General features: G+C 48.0%; 2 protein-coding genes across 2 annotated transcripts; one reads left to right on the top strand and one right to left on the bottom strand.

Moving 5' to 3' along the window:
• Window positions 1-238: 238 nt before the first annotated feature.
• Window positions 239-1,659, bottom strand: LOC103591445 (telomerase Cajal body protein 1-like; the record flags this gene model as incomplete). The annotated part of the gene is made up of 4 exons (XM_008573903.1): window positions 1,574-1,659; window positions 837-1,244; window positions 590-688; window positions 239-350 (listed from the first exon to the last, which is right to left on the bottom strand). Coding segments are annotated over exons 1-4 (693 nt in total), but the record flags the coding sequence as incomplete, so codon positions are not given.
• Window positions 1,634-13,763, top strand: TP53 (tumor protein p53). The gene is made up of 11 exons (XM_008573838.1): window positions 1,634-1,794; window positions 9,311-9,412; window positions 9,546-9,567; window positions 9,657-9,929; window positions 10,384-10,567; window positions 10,650-10,762; window positions 11,001-11,110; window positions 11,455-11,591; window positions 11,687-11,760; window positions 12,178-12,284; window positions 12,898-13,763. Exons 2-11 carry the CDS (start codon window positions 9,339-9,341, stop codon window positions 12,977-12,979), a joined length of 1,176 nt encoding a protein of 391 aa, XP_008572060.1. The 5' UTR covers window positions 1,634-1,794; window positions 9,311-9,338; the 3' UTR covers window positions 12,980-13,763.
• Window positions 13,764-14,712: the final 949 nt, after the last annotated feature.

Here is a 14,712-nt window from a genome sequence, read left to right on the forward strand (position 1 = left end):
CTGCCATGAGAAACCCACTACTCTTTTACAGAAAACACATATTCCTGACTAACAAAGAGCAAACATCTCTTTAGATTACTTCAGAATTCAAGGCAGAAAATTCTACGTGGAAATTCATGGTGAAGAAAAGTCCTGTTTGTGAACAGGAAACATGTAGACTCCACTTTCTCCATCTATAACAATAAAGACTTCAACGTGCAGTGTCTGACCAAGGAGCAGAGTTAGCCCCTACTCTTACCATCTCTGCATATTCCACCTGCTCCCCCTCATTGTACAGCTCCAGAGGCAGGTTATAAATCCGCAGGATGTTATCGGCACTATTGGTCAAGATACAGGAACCATCAGGGGCCCTAGAAATAGGAAAGAATTAGAAAACTGGGCAGACCTACGCTTTCCAAGTATAGGGCTAGGGCTGAGCCTACCTCTGGGGTACGTAAGCCCCCTGAATCCTTAAATAAGTGGAAGACACAAAGTCCTAGATGAAATTTATGCCCAGTCCTAAGAGGGATTCTTACTCCTTCTCCTAGATAACTGGGATGCTTTAAGGTGAAAGTCCTGGGGGTCTCCCTGCCCCATGATCCTTACTTACCACTTGCAGCCTTTCAAGAAGTTCTCAGGTTGGGTGCTGAACTCTGACCAGGAACCACTGAGAAATCGAGGTAGCTGGGAGAAGCTGTAGTTCCAGATGCTGGAAGGAAGATGGGGAGACAACAAACCTGGATCGCCCAAGCAAAGGAGAAATGGGCCTGGAGAGTGGGGCTGAGGACTGGTGGCTAAGGTCTATCTCACAGTTCCAATCTCCTCAGACTCCAGAGTCAACTACCATGAACACTTACGTGTCTCCATCCTCTGGACCGAGTTCCTCAGACACACCTCCACCTTCCATGGTTTCTCCAGACCCCAGCTCTGGCCCGTTCGTTTCTTCTGCAGGAAGGCTGGCATTTTCAGAAAGTTCTCGTTCCTCGATTCGTGGACTCAACGCACTAGAAGTATCAAACTCTGCTTCCAGGGCGGCGGAGAGAGAAGCTGGGTCCACCTCCCCCAGCTCCCGGGACACAGCTGGGCCAGCCGCAGGATCTGGGGACTTCTGGGGCGGATTATCCCCATCGGGTGGCGGTGGCATCAGTTCAGGGTCCGTATCTTTATCCATCAGGGAAGCCTGGGGAGGGAGACTGGCTGCAGCTGGGGCCTGGTCTGAAGGAAGGCAGTCCGGAGCTACCAGCGGCGCCTCCAGCGTCTTCATGCTGCAGAAGAAGCGCGGCAGACATTGGCCTCGGCCGAGCAACCCTCTTTCCGCTGGCTACCCGCTGCTTGGCCCGTGGAGCGCCCGGGACTGCTTCCAAGTTCTCAGAGATCCGGACGCAGAAATGGAGAAACCCACCTCTACCGTTCTTCCTTTTCCGGGAGGGGGCAGAAGACCCCCGGCAGGCAAAGCGAACAGCAGGGCACCGATATCGAAAGCTCAGCGCCTCTTAGCACCGTGGATTTCTACCTCCCTCTCCACTCCCCCCACCTCCCTCTGCAACTCTCCATTTCCTTTGCCTCCGCCGGCAGGCGAATTACTTGCCCTTACTTGTCATGGCGACTGTCCAGCTTTGTGCCAGGAGCCTCGCGAGTGTTGCCGGGATTGGGATTTTCCCCTCCCATGTGCTCACACTGGCGCTAAAAGTTTTGAGCTCCTCAAAAGTCCAGAGCCACCATCCTGGGCGCAGGTAGCCGCTGGGCTCCGGGGGCACCTGGCGTCCTGCTTGGAGCGCGCTTCCCAGGACGGTGACACGATCCCCTGCGGATCGGGTAAGCTCCTGACTGTGCCCGATGAGTCCTCTCTGAGTCACCGGCTCACGGCTCCGTGTATTTTCAGCCTGGGAGAACCGCGGGGATGGAGGCGGGGCAGTGGGGACTTAGTGAGTTTTGGGGGATTGGGAGGCTGGAAGCTTGGCTGGAGAGATCCACGCAGGCATGCAATGTTGGGAGGCCAGGGTGTAGATGATGGGAATGTTAGGACCAACCGAACTCAAAGCTGAAGACCTGGGCAGGGGAGTGGGACTTTGGGGACCCTTGACCCGGCCTAAGGGGTACTCCCTCTCCCCCCAACACAAACCCAGTGGTGGGCGTGGGGAGTCCCTGAAATAAGATGCATAAAGCATTGGGGTCTCAGACTTTCGGATCTTGAAACTTTGGGAACTCATAGGTCGAAATTTTAGAGCCCACGGCACCTGGTGAAATCTCGAGTTCCATTCCCAAATGATTACTTGGGGTGATCCGGGAAGAACAAGATGCTATAAAGTCTCACGACTTCCGGACCTTTGTCCTTCCTGGAGTAATCTTTCCAGCCGGCCCCCGGCTTCGCTAGATGGAGAAAATCCAATTAAAGACTGTCAGCCGTGGAAGTGGGAAGTGCTAAACGAGAGGTTTGCCGGCGAGACCCGGGAGGACCGTCTCTGTCCGAGAGGCCGTGAAGCCCTGTTATTGTTTAGCTCCACATTTACATTTTTGCCTCTTGCAGAAGCATTTCCGGTTTCTTTTTGTCGGAACAGCTCACAATTCACCCGATGAGAGGGGAGTAGAAAGAGGGGAAAACGTCTTGTAGGCTGGTTCCTATTACTTGCGGGAGGACACTGCCACCCCCCTCCCCCCCTTTTTTTTTTTTTTTTCTTTTTCTGGATCACCTGGTTATTGCTTTTGCAGAGGAAGAGGGATTTGTTTTGATGCAAACCTTAATCCCTCCCCTTCTTTGAATGGTGTGCTCCACCTCCTGGTCGCCGGCAATCTAGGCGGACGCTACCATTGCGTGGGACGGGGTGAAAAAAAAGTGTGCAGAAGGCAGACCCCCACTATTTTCTAGGATGGGTGCATTTGAGAGTCAAGTCTTTGAAAAGGTGCAGTGATGGGTCGTTTGTTTGTGTCGGAAAAACAGTTTATCTAGTATCCGGCTTTAGGCTCGGCCATTCCAATTCCGGACGCAGACTGAACGTCGTGAAAGCGGAAAGGGCGGGCCTTGGGGAGGGGCGGGCCCCGAGGGCTTCAGGGCCCCTTCCAGTCCCCGCCAGTTTTTCCCGGTGCGAGGTGGTGAACGCACCCCTAGGCTGTGGTGGGTCCGTTTCTCTAGTTTGTCCGTCACTTAGGGCGCGGTCGTTTCGTTCTGCAGTTAACTTATCACGCACCTACGTACCGGGCAGTGGACGCTGTACCTAGAATTCAGAATTGTTTCCTAAACTGAGGTACCATGTACACCCAGTGCAACGTGCAGATATTAAGTGTACAGATAGATGACAACGAACCACCGTGCAACTCCTGGCAAAATACATTTTCATCGTCCTGGAAACGTTTCCTCACGCCTCTTGCCATTCGTCCCCCGACCCCCACCTTTATTCTGATTTCCATAAGCATAGATTCGTTTTCCTTGTTGGAGAACTTCATGTATAATACAGTATGTGCTCATTTTTGTCAGGCTTCTGCGTAATGTCTGTGGAATTCTTCCACGTTATTTCATGTATCAGTATTTTACTCCTTTTAATTTAGTATTTTTCACCGATTGTTTATCCGTTCTCCTTTTGATGGCCTTTTGGGTTGTTTCCCATTAGGGGTTATGAAATAAAGATACTGTGAACATTCTTGTACAATTCTTTTTGTGATCATATGTTTTCATGTTTCTTGGATAAAAAGTGGAATTGCTAGGTCAGAAGTCAATAGTAGACACATTTTTAACTTTATAAGAAACTCTGAGTTTTCCAGTGGTTGTATCATTTTACACTCCAACTACCAAGATAAAGGAGTTATGGTTGTACCATATCCTTTGTTGTCAGTCTTTCTAATGCGATGTATCACTGTGGTTTTAATTTACAGTTCTCTGTTGACTAAACCATGTTACAACAGTTTTTCACGTGCCTATTGGCCATTCGTACTTCGTACATGAAGTGGCTCTTCAAGCCTTTTGCGTGTGTGTGTGTGTGTGTGTGTGTGTGTGTGTGTGGTGCGTTTCGTTTATATTGTTCAATTGTAGGAATACTTTATCTACTCTAGATAGAAGCCCTTTATCAGGTATATGTGTTGTGAATATTTTCTGATCTGTAGCTTGCCTGTTTGCCTAACAGTATCCTAGGAGAAGCAGATCTATCTTTTTTTTCTTTTATGTTCAGTATTTGCTGTGTCTTGTTTAGGACATCTTACGGCAAAGTCACAAAAGTATTCTCTTATATTTTCTTTTAGAACCTTTACAATTTTCGGTTTTACGCTAAGGTTTACGTGCCATTATTAATTAATTTTTAACATTAATTTTTGTTTATGGTGTGAGCTGTAGGATTCAATGCTCTGGTTTATTTCCTGTATGGATATCCAGTTATTCTAGCTCTACTTGTTGAAATAGCCTTCCTTTCTTCACTGAATTGCTTACAATTTTAATTGTTCTGCAGTTGGAGTTCAGGTCTATCCTTTTAGTGCTATTTTCTATTTGTGTCCTCTCTTCTTTGCTCTCTTTGAACATTTGGGAAGAAACAGTACAAATTTTACACAACTCTTCCAGAAAATAGAGGAGTGGACATTTCCCAACTCATTTTGTGAGGCCTGCATAATCCTGATACCAAAACCAGCCAAGGACATTATAAGAAAAGAAAATTTAGACCAGTTTTCCTGATAGCATATATATGCAAAAATCTAACAAATTTTAGCGAATCAAACCTGGTAGTATATGACAAGGATAAATACATCTTGGCCAAGTGGGACTTATCCCAGGATTACTATGTTGTTTTAACACTGAAAAATCAATCTGTGTAATTCACCACATTAACAGATTGAAGGATAAAAATCCTACAATCATTTCAACAGATGCAGAAAAAGCAGTTGATGACATTCAAAACCGATTCATGATTTCAAACAAATAGACCTAGCAAACGAGGGAAAGGAAACTTCCTTAGTCTGATAAAAGGGCATCCACAATCGAGATACTATTAACAACATACCTAATGGTGAAAGACTGAACGCTTTTCCTCTAAGATCAGGAACTAGAAAAGGATTCGACTGTCATCATGTAACATTATACTGGAGGTCCTAACCAGGCAAGAAAAATAAATAGCATAATAATTAAAAAGGAAAAATTGAGTAAAACCCAGAAAAAGATATACACATGTGGCCAAATAATTTTCTACAAAGGTGCTAAAGTTGAATCAGTGGGGGAAGGAAAGTCTTTTCAACAAATGGTGCTGGACCAAATTAGGGAAACTAATGAACCTTGACTCCTTCCTCGCATAATACACAACAGTTAAACTGAGAAGGATAATAGACCTAAACATAAAACTGTAAAACTTTTGGAAGAAGTCACAGGATATTTCTGCCTTGGTAGGAGTGGGTTACATGGCTATATAAAAATTTGTCAGATTAATTAAGATTTGTGCATTTCAACATATGTAAATTTTACCTCAAAAAATTTTGTGGCATTGTGGAGAGTGGCCCAGTATGGATGAGATAATAAAGGTAGAATGTTGACTATTCATGAGGCTGGGTGATGGGTACACTGGGGTACATTGTTCTGTTTACCTGTTGATATGTTTGAGTTTTTCCATTAAAAGTTTTATTTATTTTCTTTAGATATTTTTACTTTAGAAAAATGCACACAAGTACAAGAATAACAGCATTTTCACCAAATAGTTTTAACAGTTAACATTTTATTTGTTTCTATATTTTAATTACACAAGTAGTGTATGGATACCGTCTTTTATTTTTCTTTGCTAATAAAGCTAAAGCGCCCTTTGACTATCACCCCTTATCCCATAAACATACTACCCCTGTTCCTGAGACCACTGCTATTGTAGGTTTTGTGAATTTTTATTCTTCTTGACAGTCTTTCAAGCTTTTACATACATTTATTTATAAACAATAAATAATAGTTCTGTATTTTTAATTTACATAACTGCATACATTGTTTTGCTTTTTTCTACAAAGTGTATTTTTCACCAATATGTTTCTGACATATATCTCAGAAACATGTTTTATTTACCATTCCCTAGCAAAAGATTGCAATGTTTCTTGTGGCTAACCATTGGGAACATCACTGCCATGAACTTTTTTTGTGTGCAAGACTCCTGCTATCCACATGGTACCATTTTTCTAGCAAAACTACCTAGAAGTGGTTTTGCTGAGTGGTAAGTTGTGTGTTTGCAGTTCTACCAGACACTGCTTTGTTACTTTCTAGAATAAATTTTTCCCCTCAACCAAATAGGTTTCAGACAAAAAAAAAATTTTTTTTTTTATACCAGACTCTGAAACTTTAGGAGCATAATTATTTAGAGCTCGGCTGTAGCTTCAGACAGCCTAAATTCAAATCCCTGGTTCTGCCCCTTGGGAGCTTTAAGAGCCTAGGTAAGTGACACAATTACTTTAACTCTCAGTTCCCTCTTCTGATGATAATACCAACCTTACTGGCCTTTTACAAGGATTAAATGAGATAAACTACTGAAAACAGTGGGCCTAAAGGCCTATAGAGCCTGAAAAAGCAGCTATTGTTATGATGATGCTGGGCCGGCCCCTCAGCTGGGGGTCTCAGCTGAGCTTATTGTCTTCCTGCCCAGCCTAGGCTGCCTGCATTTCCCTGTAAACACATTTGTATCACAGCCCCTTGGGGCTGGTACTTGTGGCTAGTGCCTGTTCTGAAAAGGGTTGCTAGTGATGACTGTGCCTACTCTTTAGGGAAACACTGAGGATTTAGTTGCTACTAAAGACGAGTGATAGAGTCAAGGAGACCAATGTCTAGGGAGCTGTCACCCTCCAGTGAGATTGAGACCTTGGGCCTGCCATCCCAGGACAGCCCCTCCTGGCACATTTACCAAACAGAGTTCCCTGAAAGAAGTGAACTTGTATTAATGAGGTGGGAGCAGTACCACAAAAGCTGCACTCACAGTTACAAAGTTTCTCTAGAATAATAATATAGAGCAAATAAAAATAGAATAATTATATAAATCGCTAACATTTGTTGAGCTCTTACTATGTGCTAAGCACTTTTCTTGGCTCTTTACATTTCCCATAAGTAAGGTACTGTTTCAGAGCAAAGGATACTAAGGCACGGAGAGGTTAAATAATCTCCCAAAGTTACACAGCTGTTAGGCAATGACCCTGGGATGCCTGCCTAGCCTGGCTGCCCCTGGAGCCTGTGCTCTGCTGCCCAGGGTCTCAGCCCCTCAGCACTTTGCACTAAAAACATAAAAGATAAGTAAAACGCAGGTCTTGTAAGTGAGCAAGCCAAAGGTAATCCCTGTAAGATAGGTAAGGTAATGCAGCAAATTTAAATAACAGTACAGTGTCAAACCCAGAGTGTTTGACTTCTGAGCACCCTCTGCGTTCACAGGAGCTCCCTCCCATAGAAGTCTCTTCTTTGTGGCTGGCCAGTTAGCTCAGTTGGTTAGAGCGTAGTGCTGATGACACCAAGGTCCAGCCAGCCACCAAAATAAAATAAAGTCTCTTCTGATCACTGATCTAGGTGACCCTGTTTCTTCCCCAGTAATGCAAATATCTGGAGTCACTCCCCCTGTCGCCCCCTCCTTCCTTCCTCTATGCACATGCGGCGCAGTCTACTCAGTTCCATTCTGCGGTGAGGGGCTGTGATAGCTGATCCTTTGCCAGCCTCTCATTTGGAGGACTTCCATCTAAGATCTGCCCTAACTGGTTACAAAAGAGAGCACTTTGCAGAGGAGTCTGTGGTGGAGTAAACATTTTACTCAAAGATGTTTGAGTGATCATTTTTACTAAAAGCTTATTCACTCACCTCCTGTGTGTACCACGGGCAGGTCACTTAACCTCTGGGAGACTTCCCCTGTCAAATGGCAGGTGTGGTTATCAGGATAAATAAGATACTCCATGTAAAAGGGTTTTGCAAACTCTAAGTACATGAGAAAGGAAGCCCAATATCAACATAAAGGTGGAGGTAAATGTTAAGGAAGATTTAGAAAAGAGCCTACCATTAAAAGCTTCTGGGGAGGGGAGGTAGGCAGTTAGCTCACTTGGTAGAGAGTGGTGCTGATAACACCCAGGTCAAGGGTGCAGTTGCCACAAACAAACAAAAAGTAAAAGCTGCTTGGTAGGGGGATGTTAGTCAGTGCAAGACAGAAAGAAAAGTGTAATAAGATATTTACAGTGGGCACATTTCTTAGCAAAGCTGATGATAAATTTGGCATCAAGAAAGATAGCAGGGGAACAAAAGAAATTTTAAAAAAAAGAAAGAAAAGGAAGAAAGATAGCTTGGTAAACCCATTTGAAAGCTGCTCTGGGAGAAGGTGAGATGCAGATCCTCATGCACGACCCTGACCCAGACAGGGGCAGCCCCTCTGTCCTTGCTCCCATGGCCACTCGTAACAGGCTCATGGCCTGAGTACAATGACGCGTATTCACCACATTTATTGAACCCAACCAGGTGCAAGGCATTGTTAATACTGTGGTGAACAAAAGAGACCACTCCTCTGCCCTGAGGAACTTTATAGCCTCCTAGAAGAAACAGGAAATAAGCAAGAAAAAGTATCAGATTGAGTAAGTACTATGAGCATTAAGATAGGGTGATGTGAATTAAAGAAGGGTGACTTGATGGGCTTTGGCAGGCTTCTGTGACTGAGTCAAGTGGTGGAAACATCCCTGAGGTGTGACATTCAGGATGAGGTCGCAGTGGGAAGGATCCTACCAGGCAGTGACGAGGGGCCAGCTGATGAGCAAAGAAGGGCAGTCAGCCCGCTAGCTGCCAAATGGGGGGGAGTGGTTGGTAGAAGATGAAATCAAAGAGGTAGGGAGGGCCGGGCCGCAGGGGGTTTGTAAGGCAAAGGTGAAGAGGGGTCCCCAGGGAATGGGCTGGTAAGTTGAGACAGTCACTCTTCAAGGAGTATGCATTGAAGGGGATCAGAGAAGCACAGCCTTCTGTCAGGTAGGGAATGTGGGCTGGGGTCAGGGGGCGTGTCCTTCCCCATATGGAGGGAGTGGGCTGCAGGCTACTGCATCCATATCAAGAAGGGCCAAACCAGGATGCAAATTTAGGAGGGCTTATGGATTTAGTGGTGGGAAGACTGGATGTCCCTCTCTGGTTATCCTTGCAAAGAAGTATGTGGCTGGTGAGTGGTGGGTCAGGAGGATCCCACGTTGCAGTGAAAGATGGCAAGAGAGGTGTAGAGGAGTAGTTCTGTCCTCGCTCCTTAAGAAGTTATGCTGTGTCCCCTTCCCGGTAGCAGATCCTCAGGCCATGTCTTAGATGCTAGTATGGTGTTGGGGAAGAGGGTCTTCAGGCCCAGGTGACCCGGGGTTGGGTGTGTCTCATGCCAGATCCTCGCTTTTCTCCTCACAGCAGCCACACTGCCTTCCAGGACGCTGCCATGGAGGAGCTGCAGTCAGATCTCAGCATCGAGCCCCCCCTGAGTCAGGAGACATTTTCAGACTTATGGAGTCTGTGAGTGGGTCTCATGGGAAGGGGAGGTTCACTATCCCCACCCTGCCCTTCCCACCCCAGTCTCCAGCCCGCTAGCAGAGGCCTGTGGAAAGCAAAAAATCAGTGGTGCTGACTTTCTTCTCTTGTCTTTCAGACTTCCTCAAAACAACCTTCTGGTAAGGACTGGTGGCAGGAAGGGACCAGGGACTCGTGGGCTGGTGGGCTGGGAACCTGGCCCTCTGACTCTTATTTTGCCCATCTACAGTCCACCTCGCTGTCCCCACCAGTGGATAATCTCATACTGTCCCCAGAAGAGGTTGCAGACTGGCTCAGTGAAGATCCGGATGGAGCTCTCGGAATGTCAGCAGCTCCTGCACCCGTGGCTCCTGCACCAGCTGCCCCCACACCAGCGGCCCCTGCCCCAGCCACCTCCTGGCCTCTGTCATCCTCTGTCCCTTCCCAGAAGGCCTACCTTGGCAGCTATGGTTTCCGCCTGGGCTTCTTAAATTCTGGGACAGCCAAGTCTGTCACTTGCACGGTCAGTGGTTCTGAGGGGCTAGCTTCTGTGTGGCCTTTCAATACCTGGCCATATCCACTCCCTGGGATATTCTGTTCAGAACTTTGGGATTCCTCTTTGGCTTCTTATCAGTCTCTTTACATTTTACTCAGTTAGTCTATGACCTTTGATTTTTGTCCCAAAGTTGAATTTTCCCCCTTGACCTTGGGCTTTCATCCTTCCCATCATTCTCTCAGCATCTCTCATGGGGTCATAGAACTTTTCTTCCTTTTTCTTTACTCGCATTCATTTCTTGGCTGTTGAGAATAACTTCTGAGGTGTAGGCGCCAGCCCTGTCCTCTCTGGCTGCCTCCGCTCACGCTGCGGGGCTTCCAGGAGGTCCCGAAGCCGTGTTTGTTCCCTTGATCCCCTTTTACCCTTTCATTTGTTCACTTATTCCCTGACCTTCGATCCTCTCTCTGTCCTTTTTCTACAGTACTCCCCTACCCTCAACAAGATGTTTTGCCAGCTTGCAAAGACCTGCCCTGTGCAGCTCTGGGTTGACTCCACACCCCCTCCGGGCGCCCGTGTCCGTGCCATGGCCATCTACAAGCAGTCACAGCACATGACAGAAGTCGTGAGGCGCTGCCCCCACCACGAGCGCTGCTCTGATAGCGATGGTGAGTGGTTGGGGGCTGCAGACGGGACAGAGCTGGCTGCCCAGGGTCCCCACACCTCTGATTCCTCCCCAATTGCCCTTAGGTCTGGCCCCTCCTCAGCACCTCATCCGGGTGGAAGGAAACATGCGTGTGGAGTATTTGGATGACAGAAACACTTTTCGACACAGTGTGGTGGTGCCCTATGAGCCACCTGAGGTCTGGTTTGGCAACTGGGGTCTCTGGGAGGAGGGGCTGGAGGGGTTGTCAGTGGGGGCAGTGGGGCTTTTTCTTGCTTCTTATTTGCCCTCCCCACAACCCTGTGAGGTGTGTACAGCAGATGGGTTATCCCCATTCCGCAGTTGGAGACACTGACGCTTATAGAGGCTAAGGCCTCCCCTGGTTGCAGTCTCCCCAGGGCTGGTTGGCCTCACCTTGGGGCTATGTTCTCTCCCAGGTCGGCTCTGACTGTACCACCATCCACTACAACTACATGTGTAACAGCTCCTGCATGGGTGGCATGAACCGGCGGCCCATCCTCACCATTATCACATTGGAAGACTCCAGGTGGGGAGCCACACGCCACCCTTTACGCTGGCCTGCTCCTCCCCAGCTTCTCCCTGTCTTTGTCCCCTAGGCTCCGCCCATCACCACTTTGTTCCTTACTGCCACCCATCCTTCCCTCTTGCCCCATCTCCATACGTGGAATCTCCTCTACTGCTCCCTGCCAGTTTTCTCTGGCTTTGGGACCTCTCTTACCTGTGGCTTCTCCTCGGTACACCTGAAGGTGGAGCTTAGGCTTCAGATAGGACAAGGGTGGTTGGGAGTAGGTGGGGCCTGGTTTATGGAATAGGGCAGGTAGGGCCTGATGTCCTTACTGCCTCCTGCTTCTCTCTTCTTATCCTGGGTAGTGGTAACCTCCTGGGACGTAATAGCTTTGAGGTACGCGTTTGTGCCTGTCCTGGGAGAGACCGGCGCACAGAGGAAGAAAATCGCCGCAAGAAAGGGGAGCCTTGCCCTGAGCTTCCTCCTGGGAGCACTAAGCGAGGTAAGCAGGCAGGACAAGAGGAGATGAAGGAGGTAGAGAGGGAATAGTTCTGCCCCAAGTACACTCTTTTCTCATCTTTCCTGACTCTTTCTCAGCACTGCCCACCAATACCAGCTCCTCTCCTCAGCCAAAGAAGAAACCACTGGACGGAGAATATTTCACCCTTCAGGTACCAACTCTGGGAGACAGATATGCAGTCTCTTCCATAAACTAAGTGGGATTGGATAAGGGAAGAAAAGATATAACTGTAGGGAATATGGCAAGGCCCAGTTTCTGTATCCATTCTTTCCTCTGTTCATGGCCCTGACTTGTAAAGTTATTAACATCAGGTTGAAAGTTTTAGGTCTGGCTAGCACTCAAAATGCTATTTTCTTCTTGGCTGCTTTGCCTGCAGTTAGGGCATTTGCCATCAGGAGGCAGTGGTGCTTCAGAGACAATGACTCCTGGTTGTACCTTCAGAACATCAGCTTGTACCATAACATACATTTTAAAGGGCCACCTTTCAAAAAGAAAATTGTTAGAGTGTGAAAATGGTTCTGTGACTTTGCCTGATACTTCTTCCTCCCCACCTCCTCTTTGGCTGCAGATCCGTGGGCGTGAACGCTTTGAGATGTTCCGGGAGCTGAATGAGGCCTTGGAACTCAAGGATGCCCAAACTGGGAAGGAGCCTGGGGGGAGCAGGGCTCACTCCAGGTGAGTGACCTGGGCCCACTCCCAGCCCTACTCCCCTGCCTTCCTATGCTGGAAAACCACAGGATTCTATTCTAATCCTGCCTTCATTGTAAAAGGCAGCTGATCCCATCCCATTGGGATGCTCAAATATTCCTTTAGTCTTCCTCCTGTTGTATTATACAGCCACTTTCCTGCCTCGGGTCCACAAACTTCTCAAACCCAGGGATGAATGTGGGTATTTCTTTGCCATTCTCAGCAACTCCTAGCTCAAAGCTTAGGGGTCTCAAGGAGAGGCCTAATATTTGTGTATAAATGCTAGGAAGAGCTGGGGTTTAGGATCAGATACTCAGCCCTGCCAAATACTAGCAGGTCCTGTGCACCTTGTTACTTCCCCCTCCCAGGCTCAGTTTCCTCGTTTATAAAATGGGTAAGGGAATATTAAGAGATTAATACACACAAATACTTCAATATGCTCAGGAAACATATGTACAGGTGGTGGTGACCACCTTTACTTAAATTCCCCTTGTTCTAGCCTTTAGGCCCTTCAAAGCCTTGATTAAGGAGAAGAGGGGCCCAGACTCTCTCACTCATGTGATGTCATCTCCCCTCCTTCCCTCTTCTGTCTCCCCTACAGACACCTGAAGTCCAAGAAGGGGCAATCTACTCCCCGCCATAAAAAAATAATGTTCAAGAAAGAGGGGCCCGACTCAGACTGATGTCCTCTGCTTCTTGTCCCCTATTGATTGCCCCCCCTCCCACCCTTACCCCTCTTCCCTGGCATTTTGAGATTCTGGTGCTTGAATCCCTGCTTGGTATAGATGTGCCTCAAGAATACACAGGAATTCTTCCGTTTGCCTTGGTGTGGGGCTTTATTAAAGAAGTTGGCCTGCACCGGTGTTTTGTGGGGGAGATAGGAGCTAGGACACACCAACTTAGCTTTTAAGGTTTTTACTGTGAGGAATGTTTGGGAGAGGTAAGAAAATGTTCTTGCATGTAAGGGTTAGATTTTACCACCAGCCATACACTGGGTTGGAAGCCCAGTTCTCCACCATACTAACTAGGGAAGCTATCTCAAGTTGTTTAATTTTTCCTAACTTCAAAGTCCACACTTATGAAATGCTGATAATCGTACCTACCTCACGGAGTTTGTTGTGAGGGTTAATGAAATAATGTATGAAACCACTTTTTATTACATGGTGTCTGGGACTGGGCCCCCTTGTGGTGCTGGTTCCCTGTCCCTGTTGGTGGATGAATTGATACTTTCTGTGATTGGGCAGCAGGTCAAGGGGAGGGGGTTTCTAAGGCTCTGCTGGCCCAGCCAACCTCTTGGTGAACCCTGGCACGTAGAAGGAAATCTCACCCCATCCCACACCCTAGAAGATTCCATCTCTTGTGTAAGATCTGTGTCCACCAAGCCCTGTTTTACTTCCCCCAAATGCTCAGGGTCAATGTTTTATATACTCTGCCATGCACATCTGCCTTTGTCACCCCCACCCCATCTCCTCCCTTTTTATATCTCATTTTTATATTGGTTTCTTATTTTACAATAAAACTTTGCTACCACCTGTGTGTCTGAGGGGTGGGTGCCAGTGCAGGTTGCCTGGGCCCTGCAGGTGAGGGGTGAGTAGGAGATGAACTTGGGAGGCAGCCACCTGAGTCTCCAGGGAGTGTGGGTTGGGGGCCCAACGCCTGGGTTCCGGGAGGGGAACAAAGGCTGGAGACTGGGTCAGTCTGCGGGCTGCATGACAACAAGGGAGGGGGGCGACTCCATTCATAACTTGGGAACCAACTGTCCCTCCTCCCCCCTGCCAGGGCTGGCACAAGGTTTTCTCCCTCCCTTGCTACTCGGGTTGGGCTGCTGCCCCCTCAGCTGCCGCTCACCAAGGATTATGGGATTTAAATGTCTGATTTAGCAAGCCTGAGCCTCCTGGGTGGCCATCTGCTCCACAGAAAAGGGGTAAGATACCTGGGTTCCCAAGGGGAAAAGGGTGGGTGCTGTGGACGAAGAGAGGCTGGTGGGAGGCCTGCCAGCCAGGGTCCAGGAAGGTGGGGGCAGCTAAGGTGAGGACTAGGATGTGGGGCTGCAGCCTTCCTGGCATCCCCTTACCCTGGGCCTCAGGCCAGGAGGTTGAATGAATTGAAGCTTTAAAGTCTGCCAGGAAAACCTTTCAAAGGGCTTCTTGGGGTAGGGAGGAGAGTCGGGGTTGGGGAGCTCAGCACCCACTGCCTGTCCTGTTCCTCGGTGCTGCCAGCTCCCAGGGAGGGGGGTTGGGGGCATCTCCTCCCTGGTGGTGGAGAGAGGCTTCTGGGGCCACTCTCCTCAGCCTACCAACCAGGCTTAAAGTGTCAGTGGGAGCCCCTCACCTTGCCCTAAGGATCCTAGATGACTGGAAGTGGCCAACCTCCTTGCCCTCAAGACCACCTTCTTTCTCCTTCTTACTAAGGAATG

Source organism: Galeopterus variegatus, unplaced genomic scaffold, assembly GCF_000696425.1.
Source record: "Galeopterus variegatus unplaced genomic scaffold, G_variegatus-3.0.2 Scaffold970, whole genome shotgun sequence".
Taxonomy (NCBI): Eukaryota; Metazoa; Chordata; class Mammalia; order Dermoptera; family Cynocephalidae; genus Galeopterus; species Galeopterus variegatus.